Genomic DNA, 23,095 nt, shown 5'->3' with positions numbered 1-23,095 from the left:
AAGGATAATACCGCTAAATATTCCAACTAAACAGATTACATTAACACTTAAATCATTAGCAAGAAGCTAATTTTCCTAAAACCCAACCCGTAAATACACTCTAGTACAATAAACAAAGAGAATATGGGTGTACTCAAATACAGTAATGTATACTCATCATGCAACATCATCTTCCATATTGATAGACTCAATAAGAAAAGGTCCATGCAATAATAAAGGTTATCAAAATTGTCTACTATCATTACAAGAAGATGTATGGAAGCCTAGTTGCCTAAAATCAAAGGTCATATCACAACCACAAATTCTGCAATTCAGGCCACCATGTGCCTACACGGCTATAGGATACAATAGCAAACTAAATTTTATAAATAAGCTTCATGAGGGACTCCTCCCAGTTGCAATTCGGCAAAACAATATCGAACGGCAACAAGATGAAGTTTGTTTTATTGGGGTTTTGACTTCCATACTAGCAATAGGGCACTAGAGGTCATCCCTGACTAACCCAATGCACAAAGAGCACGCATTGGCTGGTGTTCAATTTAAAGAGCACCCAGCTAATTGTTGTTGTTTCCTTATTAGCTATTGCCGATCTAACAAAGTTCACAGCCAGGTTCTCCACTGCCACCTTACTGACATCACTGCGGACACCTATATCAGCAACATACCTGCTCAGAAAGTACGTCCCAGCTGTTAAGGTAGCTAACCCAACACGTTGTTGCCTTGACATATTCAGAGGAGAGGAAAGAAGTGCTGTGAATGTGGCACTAATAAGCGAACAAGCTTGACCAGTCATACCCATTGACTTGTCAAGAACTAGAAAACTTGTCTTGCAATAAAGTGCAAAGTCCTCAGTTGTTATTTGGGAAAATGACCAGTTCCCAAATCCATTCTGGAAGCAGATACAATGCCCTGTGAATTACTGGTTCTGGGGGTCTGATGTTGCTGTAGTGCACGTTCCTCCTCGGACTTTGGCAATGAAAAAAACAGATCGGGTTCGCCATATTCAAAGCAGTACAAGGATCCGTTTCCAAGGAAGCAGTTCAAGCAAGAGAGGACTACACCACTGTTTTCTTGCCTGAAACCACAATTAGGGAAAGTTGGATAAGTAGATGGAAACTTTGAACATGTATGACAGGAGCCACAGGAGGTTTCCATGCTTGAACTGCCATCTAGTTGGGGTGTAAAATGAACCACTTTGCCTTCACCAATATAAATACCTGAAAATGCATGGTTATGTATGGAGAAGCATTCACATAGAAACCATGATATGCAGAACTTAACAAAGCATTAATTTGTCTTACAACATTAACTATGTCAACCAAGTCTGTGCGGAGTCTCTTTTCCTTAACAGCTGGAAATAATTTAGAAAGAGACACTAACCATGGTTAAGTGTTCTGTATGTATTATAGCCTTAAAGACATTCATAGTAAGTTCTACCATTGCCTCTAGAAAAACTAGTCCTGAATTCAGTGCTGGAGAAGTTATCACCCCATCCTTTCACCATCTATCAGAAGATTAGGGAATATACAGTGGCTGAGAGCAACCGAAGATTCCCACTTCATCAACAACCAAAAACTTACCAATGACAATTTTCGACTTCACTATTCCTAGTTTGACTTCCAGCTTTTATACTGTTATGTGTACATAAACACTGAATCATGGGTCTATATTGGTGTTGACTGTTGAGTACTTGAGTCAGTAGATTTGAGTTTACATAAAGCTTATGTTGAATTGGTCTCTAGTAAGTTCCTACTATTTAGGCATCATGTTGCAAGTCATTAGGATAGTATGGTTCCAGCTATTTGAACTTGTAACCTCTCTCTGTATAATGAGACACGAATGAAGTAGGATGAATACTATTTTGAGTTATCTAGCTTGGAGGCACTGGTTCCCTCGATAAATCCCAAATTCAATCTACAATCCTCAAGATTGTATCATATCCATTAAGCCTTTCTCATCGATCTCCTCAACAATAAATCAATTTGCACAGTATCCTTGTAAAGCAAATCATGATCAAAGCACCATTACTTGAAAACTAGTGTATCCTAAACTAGAATTTGAAGAGAAACTGAGCATTAACGTGAGAAAGAAAGTAGAAGTAGGGCTGTTCGTTACCATGGTGGGAGTAAGTGTAGAAGGCTCTCCAAGTATAAATATGATCACCTGGTTTGATTTGAGTCTTCTCAACTCTGTTAGAGAAAAGACCCATTGTTCAGCTGTTGCTGCGTAGAAAGATAGAAACAAAGATTATATATTAAGCAACAATCAACAACACAGAGAGAGAGATGACATATCCATTGCTAAACTAATTAATACCTACTGATGGTCATATGTATGATTGCAAACTTTTATTAGGTTTTGTTTCGTAAAGAGTTCTCTTACTACTACACCTTCTAAACAAGAATCCTATCGCCAACCAGTAACTGGAGCCATTTTTTTTTTTTTGGTTCTAAGTTGGTAGTGACCAGTGAACTGGTCTTAGGAACTTCTCACTAGCTACGGAGAAAGTTTTGCTTTCTTGTTACAGTGTGTTGACTTGGAGGCCGAATTCAACAAAAATCTTAAATAGTACCAGGCCGGAAGTTTTGCTAAATTTGCTTTTATCTTACTATCTAAAATCTTATCAACTTTACCTTATAACAAATTCGACTTTACCTCGCATAGGATAGATACTTTGGCAGTTACCTCCGCACAGGATAGATACTTTGGCATTTTCTTGCAGAGAAAGATACATAATAAGGAATTTGCTGGTAAGTATTTAGATCAAACAAATTTTATTCAAAGAAAACAGCAGTTGCACTACTGGTCTGCTAAACTTTTATTGTGTTCAAATGAAATACATAATTACAGGCTATCCACGAGATGGCCTCGAGAAGGCATTTTTTGCTCTTGTTTTGTTTTTACAAAGATGAGATGACAATAAATGCTTATAATAAATAACTAGGAAATTCAACATAACCAGAAAAAGAATACAACAAACTACCTTAACAGTAAGACCTCAACTAGTGTTCTGAAAAAATGTTCCAATTGTAGACTTTGACACTAAACTCCGAAGATTTCTCAAGCAAGTGCCTCAGTTCTCTAGCAAAATCAGCATTTTTGGCAAGTAATAAAGCAAATCCCCCACCACCAGCACCCACAAGCTTGTAACCAGAACAGAAGGGGTGGGCTAACTCAAATAGCCTATCTACAAATTCATTGCTACAATATGGGTCAAGTTCTTGATGCAACCTCCAAGCCTCTAGCATTATCTCCCCCAGCTCATCTACATCCCCATTCATCAAAGCTTCCCTGCCTATCTTTGCAAGTTCAGCAAGACGCTTTATGCTAGAGATAAGCAGGTTATCATGTTGAAGATATCGAAGTACCACCTTTTGCAACACTCGATTTGCAAGGCGGACCTACACATAATGCCAAGATAGTATAAGACAAAAAAATGGCAGATGTCCAGGAGAGAGAAATTTTAGATAGTGAAGAATCAGCAGCTAACAAAACAGACCACATATCTAGACCAAAAAAGAAAAGGGCTGACCTGGCCTGTAAAAACCACCAGCAGTCGTTGCTCTAACTCCAACATTAACTGAGGGGAAGCCATTAGGGGAATAACTTGAAGCCGCAATGGCACTCCAGGGAAACTTGCAGAAAACTTGATACCAGGATACAAACCTCCAATTTGATCCTGCCAACCTCCTCCAGTGCCCATGATTTGCTCCAAGACCAAAACAAGTCTAGCTACATTTTCATTACTATCATCTTCTTCCATTATCTGAAGAAGTCCTTTTACAACCGCCGCTGCTAAAATACTGGAAGTCCCCAAACCACTGCCACGGGGAACATTGGCCCATGTCGTAATTTTTAAGCCTGTTGATAAAAGAAAAGAGCCCTGGATAATACCGGACACTAGGAGTGCAGATTTGACAAGTCGGAAAGGATCATTATGATCAAATGGTGCAGCAATTGATGAAGGATCTTCAATGTAAAGTTGTTTATCAGTGTCATCACAGATAAACACTCCAGCAGTTGCTGTAGTCTCGACTATGGTGCCAACAGGACGAGAACCTTTCAAACATATTCCCATGTTCAGAACACAGCCAGAACGTTCCAAACTCCAAGGAGGAGTATCACTCCAACCACCAACGAAATCCACACGAACTGCTAACTCTACTTTTGCTCTTCTTGGACGGTAAGGAAGGTCAAGCAGTTCGTCAAGCCCATTTTCCTGATACTTTAATGGTGATGCACTGCTGACAGACTCTGACAGATGATCTGAGGGCAAAAAAGAAGTCGTTGAACCACAGTGAAGCTATGTTGGATGAAAAATATGTTCCAGCGATCAAATAAAATATTCTCATAATGAACTGTGTACAATTCAATTATTTCTTTGGGCATTTGAGTTCGATCTTAACTTTGGCCATGTAGGTAGTCGGGTTTATAAGGGCGTCATTGTCCTCTATCATATAGGCAGTCAAAATAATAAAATATAAAACCAATACCTCCTAGCCCATATTTTACTGCAGAAGCAGTTTCATCAGCAATTGCGGTCCAAACCTTCTCCTCCAAAGCACACGCCTTCATTTCCTCTCCGCATGCCCGAAGAAGATCAACTTGTACCTGGTATGCCCTGCTCTGAGGAAGTATTCTCGAGTTCTGATCCCCCAGGTTAGGACAGAAGGATAAAAGGTCTTTACAGATTTCTACTCCTGATACTTCCCTTTGTAATATTTCTTCACACAGTTGAGACAAGTTGCGACCTAGTAAACCATAATAAATGCAAGCCTTTGCAATTCCAGCAGCAAGATCAGCCTGATGATTACTAGATCCCAGGCAAAGTCGTGGAAAATCTACTGATTTGTGTAGCTCTTCCAAACTTATTCTTTCTGAACTTCTCCATTGCATTAGGGTAGAGTTGTTATTGTGGCTGCTCAGGCCCATCAGCCACAATGCCAAACTAAGCATATCAAAATAGGGCAAAATGGGAAATATTTTTGCATTCCACAAACATTTCTCATTGGTATCTGATAAGCTCCACAAGTCATTTTCTTGAATGCCTAAATCACGCATGACCTTTTTCCATGGTTGCCCACAAAAGGTTCCATCACTTGAATATGAAATTTTGGGATTATCATGGAGGCCACAATAAATGATAACTCTTTCTTCACGTCCTACTAACGGAACTTCCCAAAGGCAATGACGGTCGGGCAAAAGAAAACGAAAATCCCCTTTTTTCCATCACCGTCACTTGGAATATTAACACCAACAACAACAGCTTGGGAACCTAACTGTACTCCACCTAAAAGTGATGAATCATAAACCATGGTATCCTCTCCAATCGAGACTCCAGGTGCAATTTGGCTTGAAAGAATAATGGAAGATGACGCAATGTCAGATACAGTCGTTGCAGGAATAGAACACAAGTGCCTCCTACCTACAAGAGCCGAATTTGATCCAGCCATGTGATCCAAAATTTCACTGGAGGTCCCGAAATGTAAAAAAGACAAGTTGTCTGCAATTAAACAAAGAAAACCTAGAGTGAGCTCTTAAAAAGCAATTTGGAAATGCTCATAACCTCATATACAATTTTTTAGAGTGACAGGCAATTTACTTGGTCCAAAGGTAAAAGTGATCTGCAATTCAATGTAGTTTATCTATTTGACAAAACTAATTCTCTCTGATGGCACAAACCAGTTATGACATACAGGCACAATAGCTGAACATCATATGGTTTCCCAATCCATTGATTAGCTCTTTCCCAAAGGGGCGAAGCTTCAACCATTCATGTCTTGCAGGTACCCAAGCCGCTACCAAATCCTCATATAGACTAATCTGCACAAGGTTTGAAAGATTTATAAAACTATTAAAAAAGTTTTTCCACATTAGAATTTGATCACAGAAACGCATTCCTAATCCAGAAGTGTATTATGGACAAATCCCAGAGGCTTGCTCCTATGCAAGGGTAGTCAAGTCTAGTTGCACTAATAAGTCACATATAGGGGTGTTGCCATATATACAGACAGTCAGTCCTATATTCTGGTCTGTGTTACTTATGATGAAACGACTGGTAGATGCAAAAGGAGTTTGAAAGAATAAAGGACAAAAAAAGTAGCTTGCCTCTTCTTTGTGCTCTATAAGCTCTGAAATCATTGTTTCACTTGAATTTGCAAGAATAAGAAGGTCAACCCATGCTTTACCCTTAACAGCAATAATCCCTGTATCCAACAATGTTCTACCATCATGTAAAATTGCCTGCTTATCAAGAAGTTCCTTGACACTTGGTTTCTGCAAAAGATTCTGGACCAAACTAAGTGAATAAGTTTTATCCACAGTCCCAGTGTTGGATGCAACAATAACTCCATGGTTAGAGGCAACATCAAGAGTGATAGGGACAGTAATAATGCAGGATGAATCCTCTGGCAGAACCATAGTAGAGGCATCAAAACAAGGAAGTACATCTCCAGTCATAATGAATACCCCACCTACAAAAAAACATTGCTGCACATTCACTTTTACAACAACAACAAGCAGTACCATCGCTTGAAAAACTATTCTTTTCAAAGGTAACATATCCTAGATATTCTTAGTGCATGCCTCCCAAGAAAAAGGGGTGTGAAAAAACCCCCTTGTCACTTCCTTGGCAACGCACTAAGGAAGCTATACAGCCCGGAATTCCAAGGTGACTTATCCTAGACATTCATATCAGTCCCTTCTTCATGTTTAGATGATATTGCAATCATCCAAAAAAAATAAAAACAATATAGAATTGTTGTCCACTATTTTAAGCCACATATGCAGTAAAATCACATATCTCCAAAGTCCAAATCTTTGAAATTAGCACCTTGGATATGGTAGAACTTTCTTATGCAACACTGCTTGAACTAATATATAAATCATGAAACAAATAAATTGCCAAGACCTTAAACGTAGCCCACGGTACATTTTCCCCATAAGTGATAAGTCGAATACAAAATGCAAGAGGATGTGACAAAATTGACAAAACATGATAGAATGTTCTAGTATATTAGTAAGAGTATTTGAATAGTAACCTTTGTCCTTAAAGGCTTGTCTTGCACAAGAGGATATTGCAAGTATATGGTCAAAAAGCAGTGGAACTGGCCCATCAGGGTCATCTGCTGCTAAATATGGCAATGGCAGAAAAACTTTCCCCATTGGGTTTGCCCATGGAACCCTTTTAGAATCACCTCCAGCATGAAGCAATAGTATGTGCTTATTGGTCAAAAAGGTAATCACATTATTTGAAGTAGTAGACTGAGAACTGCTATTCCTGTAGTTTTCTACCTGTAATTTATACATACCCAATCAGAACTGGAGACAATAGAGTTCACCAGCAAGAACAAAGAAGACATTTTTATACCTGCTGGTTTTGGAAAAAACGTGAGAGGGCTAAAAGGGCATTAAGAGTAGCAGCCCCAGAGCCAATGCGAGCACCATGAGGATCAGGAACAGCAAGAGTGATGGTCGAAGTTGCAATACGACCCATACGCTTAGCACGATTTAATTGCCATTCGTATAATTGAGCTTGTTCTGGACTTGCAGCTGTTAATATAATTGCATCCCATGTTGGCACTCTATTTGGGTCACGTACTGATAATCTTAAATGGTACCATGATTTACGTAGTGTTTTTGATACGTCTATTTTTTCTCCTTTTCTTGACATCTCCCCTCTGTTTTTTTCTCACTCTCTGTCTGTGTGGGTGTGTAGAAGATAGAGTCCCATGGTGGGTCCAGTGGGTGACTTTAACACCAATGGATGGGATTAGCTCTCAGATAATTCTACATGAAATATTTAGGAAAGCATAGTATATGCCAACTTCCAACCAATAACATTTGAGTGTTAAACTTATAAATAGTGGGGGTGGTAAGTCATTTGTTATCAACCAATTGATTTGATTTTGAAATAAATGCCGGTTTGGTTTAGGTTTTTGTGTTATTATGTTATTTGAGGCTTAGGAATAGGTGGAATCGGAAAATGCACTGAATGACTTCATATGGGAGAACTAAGAAAAGAGAGATTTATCAGTAACTGAGGAGAATATGTGAGTTTTATGTCGAGAATAGTCCAAACTTTACATATATAAGAGCCATGTAGTTAAAGGAGTATATTGGAACAAGTTTCATCTCACTTTTAATAAGATTATACAAAACATTCTTCTGTTCTGTTTAATTTGTGTTCTAGATCTAAATAAAACTTATATTCTACGATTTCCAAAATAATATAATTAACTTTACAAGTTGTTTGATGCACATGCTCTAGTCATGCTATAGTCATAAGCTCCATCAAGTTGTCTGATGGTTCGAGTTTAACAATGCAAATTTTCTAGGGCATAGTCATACCATCAAGTTGTGTATGATGGTTCGAGTTTAACAATGCAAATTGTGGGCATTTCCGATGGGAGGTGTAAAATTACACCTCCACATCGGCGGTGCCATTAGGATTTTACACCTTTTAATTGTATACTATTATAGAGTCCATAAATATCCATTCTCTATACTCCCCAATGGAGAAGTGTAAAAAAAATAGATTTTAAATTCGGAAGTGACGTCTCTCTTTAATTTAAATTGGGACGTCACTTTCGAGTTAAAAAATTACTTTAGAATTAGAAAGGGCGTTACTCCAAGTGACGTCCGAAAATTATTTCACTCAGACGTCAGTTCGAGTGTTGCCCGGGCTTTTTATTAACTAATAGCGAGAGGGGGAATTCCCCACCCTCTCTATTAGCTAATACACTATTATCTACAGTATAACACCCCCATTAGAGAGTTTTTTTATATTTGGGGTGTAAAATTTCCACTTTATACTGTTTACACCTCCCATTGGAAATGCCCTAATAGTTCCAAGTTTAAGTTTTAATATGATGGTTGATTAGCAGAAAAAAATAACTGTCAGCTTAACAAAAACATTACTGGTCAGGCCCGAAAAACATAGCCCTGGTGAAACCCGTGAAGGGTGTTTCGAAAACAACATACAAAAATTGACTGATAAAAATGGGTGTTTGTGAAAACAACATACAAAAATTGACTGATAAAAAATACTAATCTATCGATAGACACTTTTGTTATTTATTTCTAATCAAAATATCACTTTTTCTCTTCCTGAAAAATAAGTTATGAGTGAGCGGATAGCCAGTAAATGAGAGAAGTTAAGAAAAAAAGGAAGCATAAGATTTATGATCTCATTGTCATTGCTTATCATTCTTATGTTCATACATCTATTTATATGGAAAACTGTAACTAACTCTGTTAGATATGTTTACAGTTGTCACGTCGGAGTTTGCTATGACAGAAGCTGATCTGGAGTGCTGAGTTGAATGCTGAATCATCATAGCTGAGTATAATACACCCCCTCAAGCATGTTGGATGCAATCCAGAAAAAGCTTGCATAGCTGAATCATCATAAGAAACTTGCATTGCAGACAACATCTCACAACCTGTTTCATTTTGGTGGAAATCATGCATTACTAAGCATTTGTAAAATAATCCATAAACCACCACATCCACAGAAATCATATCAACAGTTCTCCATTCCCTGGACCAGAATAACTATACAGAAGAAAAGCATCTGCCCTCCCTTTAGATATTCCCTCCTATATGGTCCCAAACTACCCATGCCAACTTATTTACCTCCGCTGTTACTTGTTCTGACCAGCTTTCGTGACAGCCTTCAATCACCATACAACCAAAGAAATTTCATTTACACATCAGTGCTAACCCCCAAAATTTGATGGTATGTCCTCACTGTTGTATACAGGATGTCAGTCACTGCAGTCACACGACATGGCAGCTGCTTGAGTCATTCCTTCACTACGATAGATGTGAGTAATCAATGTAGTTGATCCGCTACTCCAACTGGAACAGTTATGGGAGACTGATGGTAATTTGTAAACATTGGAACACCACCCTCAGCCCCCATGCTCAACTGATTCTTCGGACTGATCCCACTTGTCGTTGTTTGTTGTAGAAGCTGAACTAAGGAAAGAAATATTTCCATTCTTGTAATAGTCCTGTTTGTCTGTATCATGCATTATCCATTATGTTACTCCTTTAATTCATTCTTGTAATAAAACAATTGATGAAATGGTTACACTAAGTACGTCCTTTTTTAAAATGGATTAGTACCTCCACGATGAAGCGTGCCCATATCTTATCTTCTCGCACTTCCATTACTCCTTTTAAGATAGTCAAACCGAATCCTCGTATTGTGTCTGCTATCTCAAGAAAGTATCCGCGCTCTTCGCAAAGCATCTGTTACAGGAAGTATTTTAAGGGGTTCGACGCGCATTAGTCAAAGACCTCCTTAAAGAAACGAAGTCACGCTGTTATTGTCAGGAATATAAGGAAAACTGATATACCTCTACAAGCATCTGGCCAGGAGGATTCATATCCTCCACTATAATTGGGCAGACCATAGTTTGACCCCCAACTTCAAATGCCCAGGTAGCACCACCTCCGCTTGAGTTGTCTTTTAGAATCACACCATTCTCATTGCCAATAATCTGACAAAGATGTAATACAAATTCTAAATACTACTGATTCAGTGCAGTCAGTCATAAGATACATGATAAACAGGTTACCTTTGGCTCATCAACTAGTTTTATTATGTCAGCATGTTTTGTAACGCTTTGCAAAAAGAGCATGTGTTTGATGGTACGGTCCAACAGAGCATCGATACTGCACTGTTTATTAAAACATTCTGCAAAATTAGTATTGCAGAACACAATGTAAGAAAAAAAAATCTTTAAGGCTATAAGTACCTTCGCACTACTGGGCACAATCTCCCGCAGCTCTTTGACCCTATCTTGGATCTGCTGACGGTCTTTAGGCCTTGGACGGGTACTTTCTCGAGGCTGACCTTTTCTCCTGGCGACTTTCGGTTTTTCTTCAGACCTTTTAGTATGTGTTGATGCGGCACTCTCATTAGTGATGCTATAACTGTCATCGATCCATGAACCTACGTGGGCTTTCAGCTCATTATCTTTCTGATTATTTTTCATACTACTCTTATCTACTCTATATTTTGGCAACGAGCTGTCCTTACTTTTGCTTCCACCCGAACAAGAATAACTTTCCAGATGAACTTGATCATTGTGCAGTGGTACTTTTCCTGCCACATTTGCCGTTGCTGTCATTGTTGCTTTTGTCAAAGTAGACAGTCGATCCTGCAAACTGGGTCCAGAATCAGAGGTGTTACAAGTCACACCATCCAACAGTTGTTCGAGTCTGGGATCAACCAAAAATCCTTTTTGTGGACCTGCTGTGGAGCCGACATCCAAGTCTGAGATGCAATCGGAAGCTCCAGTGCTTAAGCTTGAGTGACTACCACTAACTACCAGAAATGTATAATCGTCCCAACACTCCAGCCTCTGGCCCTGCTCAAAGTCCAATCCCAAAGTGTCAAAAAGATCACTATCAGCAGGTAGTTGCATTGTTTCTTTATCATCACTAACGTCTCTTCTGAAAGGATCAATGGTCTGCATAGTATTCACATTATCAAATGAGTTACTTTTTAAAGTTTCAACTCCAATGAAACCAGATGAAGAGGCAGATCCATGTGCTTGTGATACATTGTCGTCTAGATGTGCAGTCACACCAATATTGGCCTGATCAACTGATTGAGCTATCCACTGTGACAGATTATTTTCAGAGTTTGGACTAGGCGCAAGTGTATTACTGGCTGGTCTAGCCTGTGAAGTGAACATTTGGAAGGCAGTGAATCCCTTAGGAAGTTGACACTCAGTTGCATGTAGTAATGTAGTGGCAACTTGGTCGTCTACCATTTTACCCAAACGGTATCCAACAGGTTGTGATTGTGGTGTGTTATCTACAAGATTAGGTAGTCCCTTTATGTCGTACGAAGAACTTGAGTTTGTGTTGCCTTGAAAATTCTGAACTTTGTTTACACAAGATAGCGCAGTGTGAGAATTAGCAGGAAAAGAATTTGAAAACTCCTCCATTCGAATTCCTGACAGCATTTGTTGCTCAAGCATTGCCCAACTAGACTCTTCAGTGCTCCATGTCAGATTTCTGGTATCAGTGCTGCTAGTAAACTGTGATGAAACCTGTGGAGACTGCATGTTCGGCGTTGGTGATGTAAATTCAGCTGTCGTACTGGGTGTTTGGAACTGGTTTTGGAGGTGAACAGAGCTACTCATCAAAGGAATCACAGTGCTATTTTGTAAATCCAAATAGAGAGGTGGAGTTTGAGGAATAAACATTGGAGACTGTAAACTTCCCACCTCTATGCCACTGCCATCTTTCAAGATATTGCTAATATCATAATTAGCACAGGTGCTTGGACCATATACTTCATGATTCAAAGGCATTGATGCATGTCTTGACAGTTGACCCTCGGCACTTATCAGTTGCTGAAACATATATCTAATATGATTCACAAAGTCCAAACTTTCTCGAATCTGCAACAGCATGCTGTCCATATTAAGATCTAACACTCTAACAGTGCTATACCGAAAAGCTTAAAAAATAAACTTAAAAATCGATAGTTTTAATCTTTTTTTATAATTTGAAATGCCTAGATGAAAGGGTCGCACTAAAACTAAAATAACTGATGAAATCATCCAAGAAGAAAACCTCACGAAAGAACTCTTATTTGGCAAAAATGTATCAGTTGAGAAAACATATAAGTTTGTATAGTGCGATGACCTGGCTAATGAAATCATTACCAATATCAACAGTTCTTTTACAAAATCCAAACAGTTTTTTCGGTATAAGAGAATGTTCGAATATCTTTGTAACTAATATGGCTCACGCGATTAACTGTTGATTGAGCATTCTTAGTAGTAGCCTATAGGACTATATCCTTATAATAACGCCTTGATAAGGGTAAAGTGTAACTGATTATAGAATTGTTAATACTAACCTTTTCAGTGGATCCAAACTGCATTATTCCATGGGGTGCCAGAGTAATAAGTGCAATTGTCTGACAATTGTAGCCAAAATTCTGTTAGAATGTCTTCATACAATACAACTACAAGAACCAGAAGATCTACTAACATGAAGTTGCAATGTAGAACACTTTAAATAGTAAGCAAACACTGACTATGCAAGCATTCACCTTTATTCCAGATGAGAACTGTCGATTGAACTCAGAGATGTCCTGTGACAAGAAGACAGAACAATGAATTAAGTAAGAAATAATGAATCAATCTGTGACAAATATTTTCAGACTCCTTCACGTTATTAAAGGAATAAATTACGGCAGAGTGTGGAATAATGTATGGAGAGATTGACCTCTATTTTCTTTCAAGACGAAAAATTCTCTTATTCAAACATCTAGTAATACCTGGAAGACATTTTGATTGGTCACAGACCCCATTGGACCCCACTCATGACAAAAGGTATCAGAGAACAACCATTGGTGCTTTCCAGTACAAGCGGCTTCTCCAACGATCCTAGGGATGCATGGGGTTGAGAAAAGAAGTCAACTAAAAATGTTGTTGTAAGTGTCTATCTCACATACTATATCTAAAGGAAGGATAAGTAGAAAATGTGGTTTTAGTTAACTGAAATAATTTCAACATATGATTCTACTAAAGGAAAAGGCTGGAGTATTAGCAAAGAGCCTAAACAAGCACAAAAATGATATCAAGCATACCCTTCTCCCAGCACTCGGACCTGTTGAAGCATATTATTGATATCCATCCCAAACGTCTCCCCAAAGTATGCATCATCTATTGTCAGTAACCTGGTATGTACAGAATCACCAAAATAAGTAAACCAATGCTCCAAAAAAGCAGAAACCTGGCAACATATATCAAGACATTGTATAATACACGACGCAAACTATCAGTATTCCAACAACAACAAAAATTAATGCACCTGATTCTACACATTTAAAGATTTGATCGTAGAAATCAAACCAAAATAAAACGGGCAAATATACCTTACTCCTAATCCTAGTACAGTTTCTATCCAGTAACAAGAGGAGAGTTGGTTGCTAAAAATATGGAACTGGTTTTCCTTATAATATGTAGCTTACACCAAAGTCACAATCTCCATCTCTTAACTCAAGCATATGTGAACTGCTATTCAGAAAGATATTAACAATTTGTAAATTTCAAGTTTCATTTCCTTAAACTGCAATTTACATGTCCAATTTCATTAATGCACCAATCTGGTGTCACGTATAAACTCCAAGAGAATGCAAACTAATATTCAAGCAATCTCACAATTTAATAAATAACGCCAATTGATACTGAAAATAAAATAATGGGAAAAAAATAGTAAGCCTAATAGCCTTCTTTTATTCCTAACAAATCAATAATCAAGTAATAACCAAAACTCATAGCTAATCACCACACACAAAACAAAAGAATATAATGATCCTACAGCCAAAAAACAATAATGCCTAAAAATAAAACTAAAAAGGCACATTAAATACTAGGAAAAAGCCAAAAACAGAGAAATCCAACAAACATTTATATATATAGATCAAATGAGAATAAAAACAAACAACAATGTAGCCCATCCAAACAAACATTACATGGAATTTTGTCTGTCGACACTCCAAAAGATTCCATAACTCCATCCATTATTGCAACACAAATTCTTTAAAACATCACCAATCCTCGTACTCATTCTGTCCATATATACAAATCTATCAAACCCGCCAACTTTCACAAACACTCCGAATCATGTGAAACTTTCACTCACAAAAGTTTGTTTTCACAGGGGGGCAAGGGGGTGATCTAAAACATAGAGAAGTATCAAGAATGAATCATGGGCTCATGGCTAATAAGCTTAAAAGTTAAAGAAATGCTGGTTTCTATAACAACTTATCCACCAACGAAAAAAGCGGGTTTTCAAAGCTTGGAAATAAGAGGTAGAGATTCAAGAAAACTAAAAAACCAGATGGAAGAAGAGTTGTGTATGATGAAGTGAGAAATAAGTTAGTTTTGTCAGCTTTGGAAAAAAAAAAAAGTGATTATTTATCTAATGAAAACGACTTAAAAGTTTCTGTTTCTTCTTCTTTGTTTTGGACAGTGAGATAAAAACTTAAAAGTAGTTTTGGACAGTGAAGAGTTTGTGAAGTGAGAAAAAGCAAAAGCAGTTTTGCTACAAAAAGAATAAACCGTTGTACTGTTGTTTATAAGAGAATGAAAAAAAGATTCGACTAGTTATAACGGTTGCGGTTAAGTGAGAACAAAAAAAAAATCTTCACCTATATTTATTACAAAATATATCCTTGGGCTTGCAATATATTTTTCATTTTTACCCTTTTCAATTTTAATTTAATTTTATTGTATTTATTTTCCGCGAATATTTGTAATTATTGGTGGAAATTTTAAGAGATTGTGGAGCTAGATTTGAAAAGCTTAATTAGGATTATATTTGTATTGTAAGGTGATCTTGCATTGGTAAAGATTATGTCAATATTGCTAATTATGTTTCATTTTGTACAAGATTTGAGATTTTGAATTTTTGATGAATTTGATGTAGTTTATATAATGCATCCTGACTTTGGATGAGTGTATGCACTAACCATCTCCTTTTCAAGCATTGGTAAATTGAATATTTTAATTTTTTTTAAATCAATTATCGAAATGAATTCAATATTTTATCTGACTGAATGGAACATTTCTCAAACTATTGTGACTGTGTTAACTGGAATACTGGATGTTTGTTCACAATTCAATTACACCTTATAGCACGGTCTATTTAATGGGACAAAACTTTGAGTAGACAGAGGGTGCCTCAGATTGCCATAGAAAAAGACTACCCTTGTGAAATAGACACTTCAAAATTGTATCCCACTTCCAAAAACTGTGTCCAACTTCCAAGTTGCAAAGCTGCACATTTTGTAGGGTTATCCACTCTAGAGCCTAGGGAGCAGCATTATTCACCATGATGAATGGAAGAGATGTTCTGCATACACCCATAATAAGACATCTGGCAAAATAAAAATGGGACCTTATAAATTAGGAGCAATCTGCTAATAAGCTTGAGAATCTTGACTTAATAACGCAACTTAACAACTCCAAATCCTGTCTTTACTGTTTACTCTATGCCTCTTTATCCTTATTTGGATCTTCTTATTTGTCATTCTCAACTCACAATAATACCTTTTGTGCGTTTCCCCACCATTGGCTGAGTCTTGTAAATGACACAAGGGACCACTTGTTTATTTTGCCAAGTTGCACTTTAACCAATGTGTTTTTCACTTTGTTTTGCAATAACAAGGTGATGGATAGAGCTTTAGATGCCTTACTAACGCATCACAGATTCATAGTCATCATAATAATTTGATGCATCAGATCCTCTCATTTTCAGTTAATAAAACTAATGATAATGTCTACATTTTTACAACGCATTCTTTTTTTCACTCCATCATGACTGTGACGAGAGTCAACGGCATCCAAGAAATTAAAACTTTTTTTTTTTCCTTCTAGAGTTTGCTTATTAATCTATTTATTCTCTTAAGCAAAATGAAAATGAAATAGCAATATCGTGTTCAGAGTCTTTTTCTTTTTTGTACCTTAAAGATGGAAGTGCATGATGTTTCTTGACAGACATGGCAGGGGGGTTTTCTTTTTACAGAACAGGAGACATGCATTTGCTCAAGAAAATAAAACAAGCCGGCTTAGAACACGGGGTGGTTAAAAAAGAAGGAAAAATAACAAGGAAGATTATTTCGTATAACAATGAATCATTTCAGGGAGTAAGTTTTTGTAATAGAAGATTAAAAAGCATATGTGATTATATGAATATCACTTCATTCTTCATTATGCAATGACTTGTGATGAAGGGAATTTCAGGGCTATTTTGTCCATAGGAAATGTTTAGTAGCAAAGGTCAATATTCCATAGACAATAGGATATCACTGTCACTGAATTTCATCCATCCGTCCACCAAACTCCAGTTTATAATTGGGTTTTGATCACAAGAGACGAAGTAGTCACTGTACATAGGACTATGGGTTTTGCAAATGCTTCGAATAGACAAGTAGGCAACTGACTCTCTAAAATCTCTAATTGATCACTAAAAAATTTCAAGTAATTGGGTGATACATTGGGGCTCCATGAAAGAGACCCACTTCAAAATAATGGTCCTAATTCCTAAATCCTAATGGGCTACTGGGTCCAAAGATGTCAACTCAATGTGGTTTTATAAGGAAACCGTCATAACTTTGGCGCGCAAAAAAAAATCTAATTTCCCCTCCAAAATCCCCTATTTCTCTCACAAAATCCTAGTTTTTCTTGATCTCTCCTCATTTTAATGGCAGACTAAAGTACTAAAGGGTTTCTTAGTTTTACTCCATTTTAGAATAAGAGTTTTTGTGCAATCATAGATATGGGATGTTCGACAGAGAGTAGTGGATTTGAGCAAAGACGGGGACTCTATATAGTCATGTTGAAGACTTTCTACAGTGAAGTAATCGTCGTGACCTGGTGGTAATGGTTTTGACGGCGGTATAGTGATTGCAGTCTAGTTCAATTGTGGAACTGGGGTGTATCTAGTTAAGAGTTAGGAAAGTCTCTCGAGTCCGATTGTCCTAGCTAGGATGTTGTTGTTGGTATACGGGTTTTCCAAATTCATATTGGTTAAGGTTTTGGTTTCCTATTCTAAATAGGATTCCAATTTGATACCCACGACCTCTATAAATACGAGACCGGTTTATGGGATTTGTGATGCTCAAGTTTGTGAGAGAGAATTTGTGAATTCTTCGGGATTCGTTTGTAAGTGATTGTATTCTATTTGTTTATCTCTTGATTAGTAAAGTTCTCCTCTTTTGTTTGGTGGATTAGGCTAACGCCAAACCACGTAAATCTCGTCTCCACTTCTATTGGTTATTCGCTTTGCATTGGTAAGTATTTTAATTGATTTGTTTTTTATCGATTTCTATCACTACATTCAATCTTCTTTGTCCAATTGTCACGTTTTCGCATTCATTTACGTAACAAATTGGTATCAGAGCAAAGGTTTTACCTAGGGCCTCTTTTGTTGGTTTATTGATTGTTTTGTAGTGTATGAAAGTTTGAGAAAGTATGGCGACGGATCCTCCATCGGGTACTACTTCTACGATGTCTAAGGGAAATCACCTCCTACGACTTTGAATATTAACAATGCAAGAATTGATGTGGAAATATTCGATGGATCTAACAATTTTAGTATGTGGCGTTGTGAAGTTATAGATGCACTATGCCAACAAGACTTGGATGATGTGTTAGACGAAAAACCATCGGATCTATAGGAGATTGTTTAGGCTAAGAAAAATAGGTGAGCTTGTGGTATCATAAGATCGTGTTTGGCTAGGGATGTGAAGTACCTTGTTCTCAATGAGACTTCGGCCAAGGAAATCTGGAGAATCCTTGAAGAGAAATACTTAGATAAGACAATAGAAGGTTGTGTCTTTATGAAATCAAAGTTGTATGATATGAGAAAGAAAGAAGGTGTTTCATTGTCCCAGCATATAAACGAGTTTAACAAGTTACTTACCGACTTGTTGAACATTGAAAAAGAAACGAAGGATGAAGACAAAGCTTTCCATTTGTTGAGATCTCTTCCCAAGGAGGAGTATGGGCATATAAAAACCACCATTATGTTCAGGAAGAAAGCTTTGAACTATTCTGAGGTGCAGTTTAAAGTCTACGTTGACAAGTTGGGATATGATGAATAACAATGAAAATGAGTCAAGAGAGTTGACGAGCACTACTTTTGTGGGAAGAGGGAGGTCTAATAACCACCCAAACTTTGGTGGTGGAAGAAATAAATCTCGTTCCAAGTCGAGGGGGCGAAATCTAGCCCGTGATGAGTGTGCTTTTTGTCATGAGGTTGGACATTGGAAGAAGGATTGCAAGAAGTTGAAACACAAGTAGAAAAATACTGAGCAGAAACAGTCCAATGTCAACATTGCTCAAGGAGGTAATGATTCTGATAGTTCAAATTTCTCTTTTCCTGTTACATCGATTATTTGTTTCATTGATTCCAGTCATTGGATTTTGGATACGGGTGCTACCTATCATGTTTGTCCCGTAAGGGAGTGGTTTACAAGTTTCAAGGAGCTTGAAAGTGACGTGTTGATGGGGAATGATCAACCCTGTCGCATTATGGGGATGGGTAATATTTGTCTCAAGATGTATGATGAAACGGTTAAGAAAATAAAAGATGTTTGATATGTTCCCGCTTTGAAGAAGAATCTTATCTATGTTGGTACTTTAGAAGCTAAGGGCTACAAGGTAGTCATTGACAGTGGTGTTCTAAAGATAGTTTTTGGAGCAATGGTTATTATGAAAGGTTTGGATTTTTCATTTACGTCGAATAACTTGTACTATTTGAAGGGTGGTACGGTTAGTGGAGAAGTAATGGCATTCGAGCATTCAGAGGCAGTTGCTAAGGAGGCCACCAGATTATGGCATATGCGTCTTACACATGCAGGTGAGAAGTCCATGCAAACATTAATTAAGCAAGGACTGTTGAAAGGTGTTAAGACCTGTAAGTTGGATTTTTGTGAGCATTGTATTCTGGGCAAGCGCACATTAAGGGTAAAGTTTTGGCAACCGCTATCCATCTGGCAGACGCGTGGAACCCTTGATTATGTTCATTCGGATGTTTGGGGTCCTTCCAGGAATGCATCTCTTGGAGAGAACAAACATTATTATGTAACCATTGTTAATGATTACTCTAGGCGTTTGTAGGTATATACCATGAGAAACAAGGACGAGATCCTAGATATCTTTGTGAAGTGGAAGAAGTTGACTGAAACTCAGACTGGCAGAAAGATCAAAAGACTCCGAACTGATAATGGTGGTGAATATACGAGTGATTCGTTCTTGCAAGTATGTCAAAATGAGGGAATAGAGAGGCACTTCACAGTGAAAGGTATGCCGCAACAGAATGAGATAGCTGAGTGCATGAACCGTACTCTAATGGAGAAAGTGCGGTGTATGTTGTCTAATGCTAAATTGGGCAAAGCGTTTTGGGCTGAGGTTGTGAGTTATGCATGCTACCTTGTTAACAGGTTGCCTTCGGCTGCAATTAGAGGTAAAACTCCTATGGAGGTTTGGTCTGGTAAACCTGCTCAGGATTATGATTCCCTTTGTGTGTTTGGGTGTCCTCCTGCTTACTTTCATGTCAAAGATGGTAAGTTGGATCCTAGAGCAAAGAAAGCTATCTTTGTGGGTCTGAAAAGTGGAGTTAAAGGTTATAAGCTATGGGATCCGAAAGATAAGAAATTTGTTTTAAGCAGAGATATGACATTTGATGAGGCTTCTATGTTGAAGTCTCATCGACTCTCGATGAGGGGAGAGTATGGCCAAAGAGGTATTGCGGCGGTGGAGATTGATCGTCTTCACCTAGTCGGATGGTTACGTATCTAGTAGATTGGCAACCATGGGTAGTCGGTCGATTGATGTTCATTGAAAGACACATAAATAGTGAATACATGTGATGGAACAAATGATGATGCAGAGAATATGACTCCATTAGAGGAGCAGATGAATGTTGGTCCTTTGGCTCCAGTTCATGAGCCTATTGCAACTGGTTAATCTAAGAGAAATGTTCCCCCATTGTATTGGCTAAACGACACGTTACTATGCACTTCTTTCCGTTATTGAAAGTCTTGATGAAGATGTTCATTTCTTATATTATGGAGCAATCCAGTGCCCCAAGTCAGAAAGGAGGAAGACAGCTATGGATGAGGAGATGCAATCTCTTCATAAGAATGATACCTGGGTGCTTGTAAAGTTACCTAAGGGTAAGAAGGTGATTGGTGGGAAATGGGTGTTTGCATTGAAAGGAGGATCTCTAAGTGATGAGTTACGTTACAAGACAAGATGGGTAGCTAAAGGCTACGCTCAGAGGGAGGGAATTGACTATAATGAGGTGTTTTCTCCAGTTGTGAAGCACTCCTCCATACGCATAATTTTTGCCTTGGTAGCTTAATATGATTTGGAGCTAGCCCAGCTCGATGTAAAAATTGCTTTTTTACATGGTGATTTAGAAGAGGAGATCTATATGACTCAGCCAAGTGGGTTTAAAGTTGCAAGAAAAGAGGATTTGGTGTGTAAACTGACACAATCGCTATATGGTTTGAAACAGTCTCCTAGGCAGTGGTACAAGCAGTTTGATTGGTTTATGCTAGGGCTCAAGTACACAAGAAGTCACTACGATCATTGTGTCTATTTTCACAAACTACATGATGGTTCTTTCATCTACTTGCTCTTGTATGTTGATGATATGCTTATAGCCTCAAGAAGCAAGACTGAGATTAATAAGCTTAAACAGCTTTTGTCCTCAGAATTTGAGATGAAGGACTTGGGTGAAGTTAAGAAGATTCTTGGCATAGGGATTTAGAGAGATAGAGCAAAAGGCGAGGTTTGTTTGTCTTAAAAGACATATTTGAAGAAAGTACTACATAAGTTTGGTATTGATGGGAACACTAAGTCTGTGAGTACACATTTTGCCCCTCATTTTAAATTTAGTGCTACTATGTCTCCGAGTTCCAATGAGGAGCGTGAGTACATGACTCATGTTCCATATGCAAGTGTTGTTGGTAGTTTGATGTATGCGATGGTGTCTACTAGGCCAGACATTTCACAAGCTGTTAGTATTGTTAGTAGATATATGCATAACCCTGGGAAGAAACACTAGCAAGCTGTGAAATGGATTCTACGGTACATTCTTGGTACTGTAGATGTTGGCTTGATGTTTTAGAGGGATACTAGTCAGCTTTGTGTGGGTTATGTGGACTCTGACTGTGTAGGAGATTTGGATAAGCGTCGGTCCACTATTGGGTATGCATTGACTTTAGCTGGTGCTCCGGTATGTTGGAAGTCTATTTTGCAATCTACAGTTGCATTGTCTACGCAGAGGCAGAATATATGGCGGTGACTAAGGCTATGAAAGAGGCTATTTGGTTATAGGGTTTGTTAGATGACTTGGGTATTGTGCAGAATCAGCTTGAGATTCACTGTGATAGCATGAGTGCTATATATTTGGCCAAGAACCAAGTTCATCATGCCAGTACGAAGCACATTGATGTGCGTTTTCACTTTGTTAGAGAAATTTTAGAGGAGGGCGATATCTTACTCACTCAGATAGACACCAAGGAGAACCCAACTAATATGTTAACCAAAGTGGCTTATGGAATCAAGTTTCAACATTGTTTGAATTTGATTAATATCCTTCATTTGAGATGATTTGGCTCTTAGGGGCATTGGTGAACTACGGTCGGCTTGATCCTTTAACAAGGGTACGTAGGCAGCCACTATGTGGTACATTCGCGTTTGGTCCTTCGGGACATTTGTTATTTGTTTGGTCCTTTGGACATTTGTGCATTGAAGATGGGATTTGCTATTCGGTTGATCGGCTCAGATTTGGATAAATCTTCACCGAGGTGGAGAATTGTTGGTATACGGGGTTTTCCAAATTCATATTGGAAAGAGGCACCGCCAGCACCATACCACATGGTTAAGGTTTTGGTTTCCTATTCTAAATAGGATTCCAATTTGATATTGACGACCTCTATAAATATGAGACCGGTTTGTGGGATTTGTGATGCTCAAGTTTGTGAGAGAGAGTTTGTGAATTCTTCGGGATTCGTTTGTGAGTGATTGTACTCTATTTGTTTATCTCTTGATTAGTAAAGTTCTCCTCTTTTACTTGGTGGATTAGTCTAATGCCAAATCACGTAAATCTCGTCTCCACTTCTATTGGTTATTCGCTTTGCATTGGTAAGTATTTTAATTAATTTGTTTTTTATCGATTTCTATCACTATATTCAATCTTTTTTGTCCGATTGTCACGCTTCCGCATTCATTTACATAACAATTGCACTATGAATTTTCAGTGAAATTTAGGAAGTCATGAAAATACCCAAGTTCATACAGAAATTAAGAATCGACAAAGGAAATGTTAAATGTTGCATGGATTTAACCAATGGATTTAATCAAAGAACTTCGGGAAGATGTATCTGTCTCATGTCTTCATTGTACTGGAAGAGTAAATGTATATGTGATTCCATCCCTACTTTATTCAGTAACTTGTCACAGAGGGAAGTTCAGGGCTATTTTGTGCCTAAGAAATGAAAGTGGCAAAAGTCAAACTTCCACAAAAAGTAAGACATACC

The 23,095-nt window shown here is 37.9% G+C and overlaps 2 protein-coding genes and 1 pseudogene across 4 annotated transcripts; all 3 read right to left on the bottom strand.

Annotated features, from left to right (window-relative positions):
* Window positions 1-487: 487 nt before the first annotated feature.
* Window positions 488-3,109, bottom strand: LOC147495796 (protein LEAD-SENSITIVE 1 pseudogene; annotated as a pseudogene). Its single transcript, XR_015199575.1, has 3 exons — window positions 2,984-3,109; window positions 2,116-2,216; window positions 488-1,217 (listed from the first exon to the last, which is right to left on the bottom strand). The product of XR_015199575.1 is annotated as a protein LEAD-SENSITIVE 1 pseudogene (transcript).
* On the bottom strand, window positions 2,758-7,708 carry LOC147495795 (bifunctional fucokinase/GDP-fucose pyrophosphorylase-like). The gene is given in 8 exon segments (XM_086564512.1): window positions 2,758-3,401; window positions 3,533-4,266; window positions 4,494-5,219; window positions 5,222-5,503; window positions 5,697-5,823; window positions 6,109-6,473; window positions 7,041-7,293; window positions 7,370-7,708. Coding segments are annotated over 8 exon segments (3,189 nt in total). The 5' UTR covers window positions 7,673-7,708; the 3' UTR covers window positions 2,758-3,002.
* Window positions 7,709-9,155: 1,447 nt separating this feature from the next.
* On the bottom strand, window positions 9,156-14,882 carry LOC147495794 (transcription factor LHW-like). 2 transcript variants are annotated; one of them, XM_086564510.1, is made up of 10 exons: window positions 14,513-14,882; window positions 13,625-13,714; window positions 13,313-13,421; window positions 13,085-13,126; window positions 12,890-12,949; window positions 10,767-12,425; window positions 10,587-10,688; window positions 10,365-10,508; window positions 10,132-10,257; window positions 9,156-10,024 (listed from the first exon to the last, which is right to left on the bottom strand). In XM_086564510.1, exons 1-10 carry the CDS (start codon window positions 14,614-14,616, stop codon window positions 9,836-9,838), a joined length of 2,625 nt encoding a protein of 874 aa, XP_086420636.1. In that variant the 5' UTR covers window positions 14,617-14,882; the 3' UTR covers window positions 9,156-9,835. The 2 variants fall into 2 exon arrangements, with proteins under 2 accessions (XP_086420636.1, XP_086420637.1); XM_086564511.1 differs by lacking the exons at window positions 13,313-13,421; window positions 14,513-14,882 and having other exon boundaries at window positions 13,625-13,711.
* Window positions 14,883-23,095: the final 8,213 nt, after the last annotated feature.

Source organism: Coptis chinensis, chromosome 6, assembly GCF_015680905.1.
Source record: "Coptis chinensis isolate HL-2020 chromosome 6, ASM1568090v1, whole genome shotgun sequence".
Classification (NCBI taxonomy): Eukaryota; Viridiplantae; Streptophyta; class Magnoliopsida; order Ranunculales; family Ranunculaceae; genus Coptis; species Coptis chinensis.
This window is presented reverse-complemented; position numbering and strand designations above follow the sequence as displayed.

What these genes read in the sequence shown, in the direction of transcription:
- LOC147495794 (XM_086564510.1), bottom strand. Translation starts at nt 14,616, where the DNA reads ATGGACAGAATGAGTACGAGGATTGGTGATGTTTTAAAGAATTTGTGT. An exon ending in CTGGCCAGATGCTTGTAGAG is followed by an intron (nt 10,258 to 10,364) that starts GTATATCAGTTT and finishes TTCCTGTAACAG; the next exon opens with ATGCTTTGCGAAGAGCGCGG. An exon ending in GGGCACGCTTCATCGTGGAG is followed by an intron (nt 10,025 to 10,131) that starts GTACTAATCCAT and finishes TGCATGATACAG; the next exon opens with ACAAACAGGACTATTACAAG.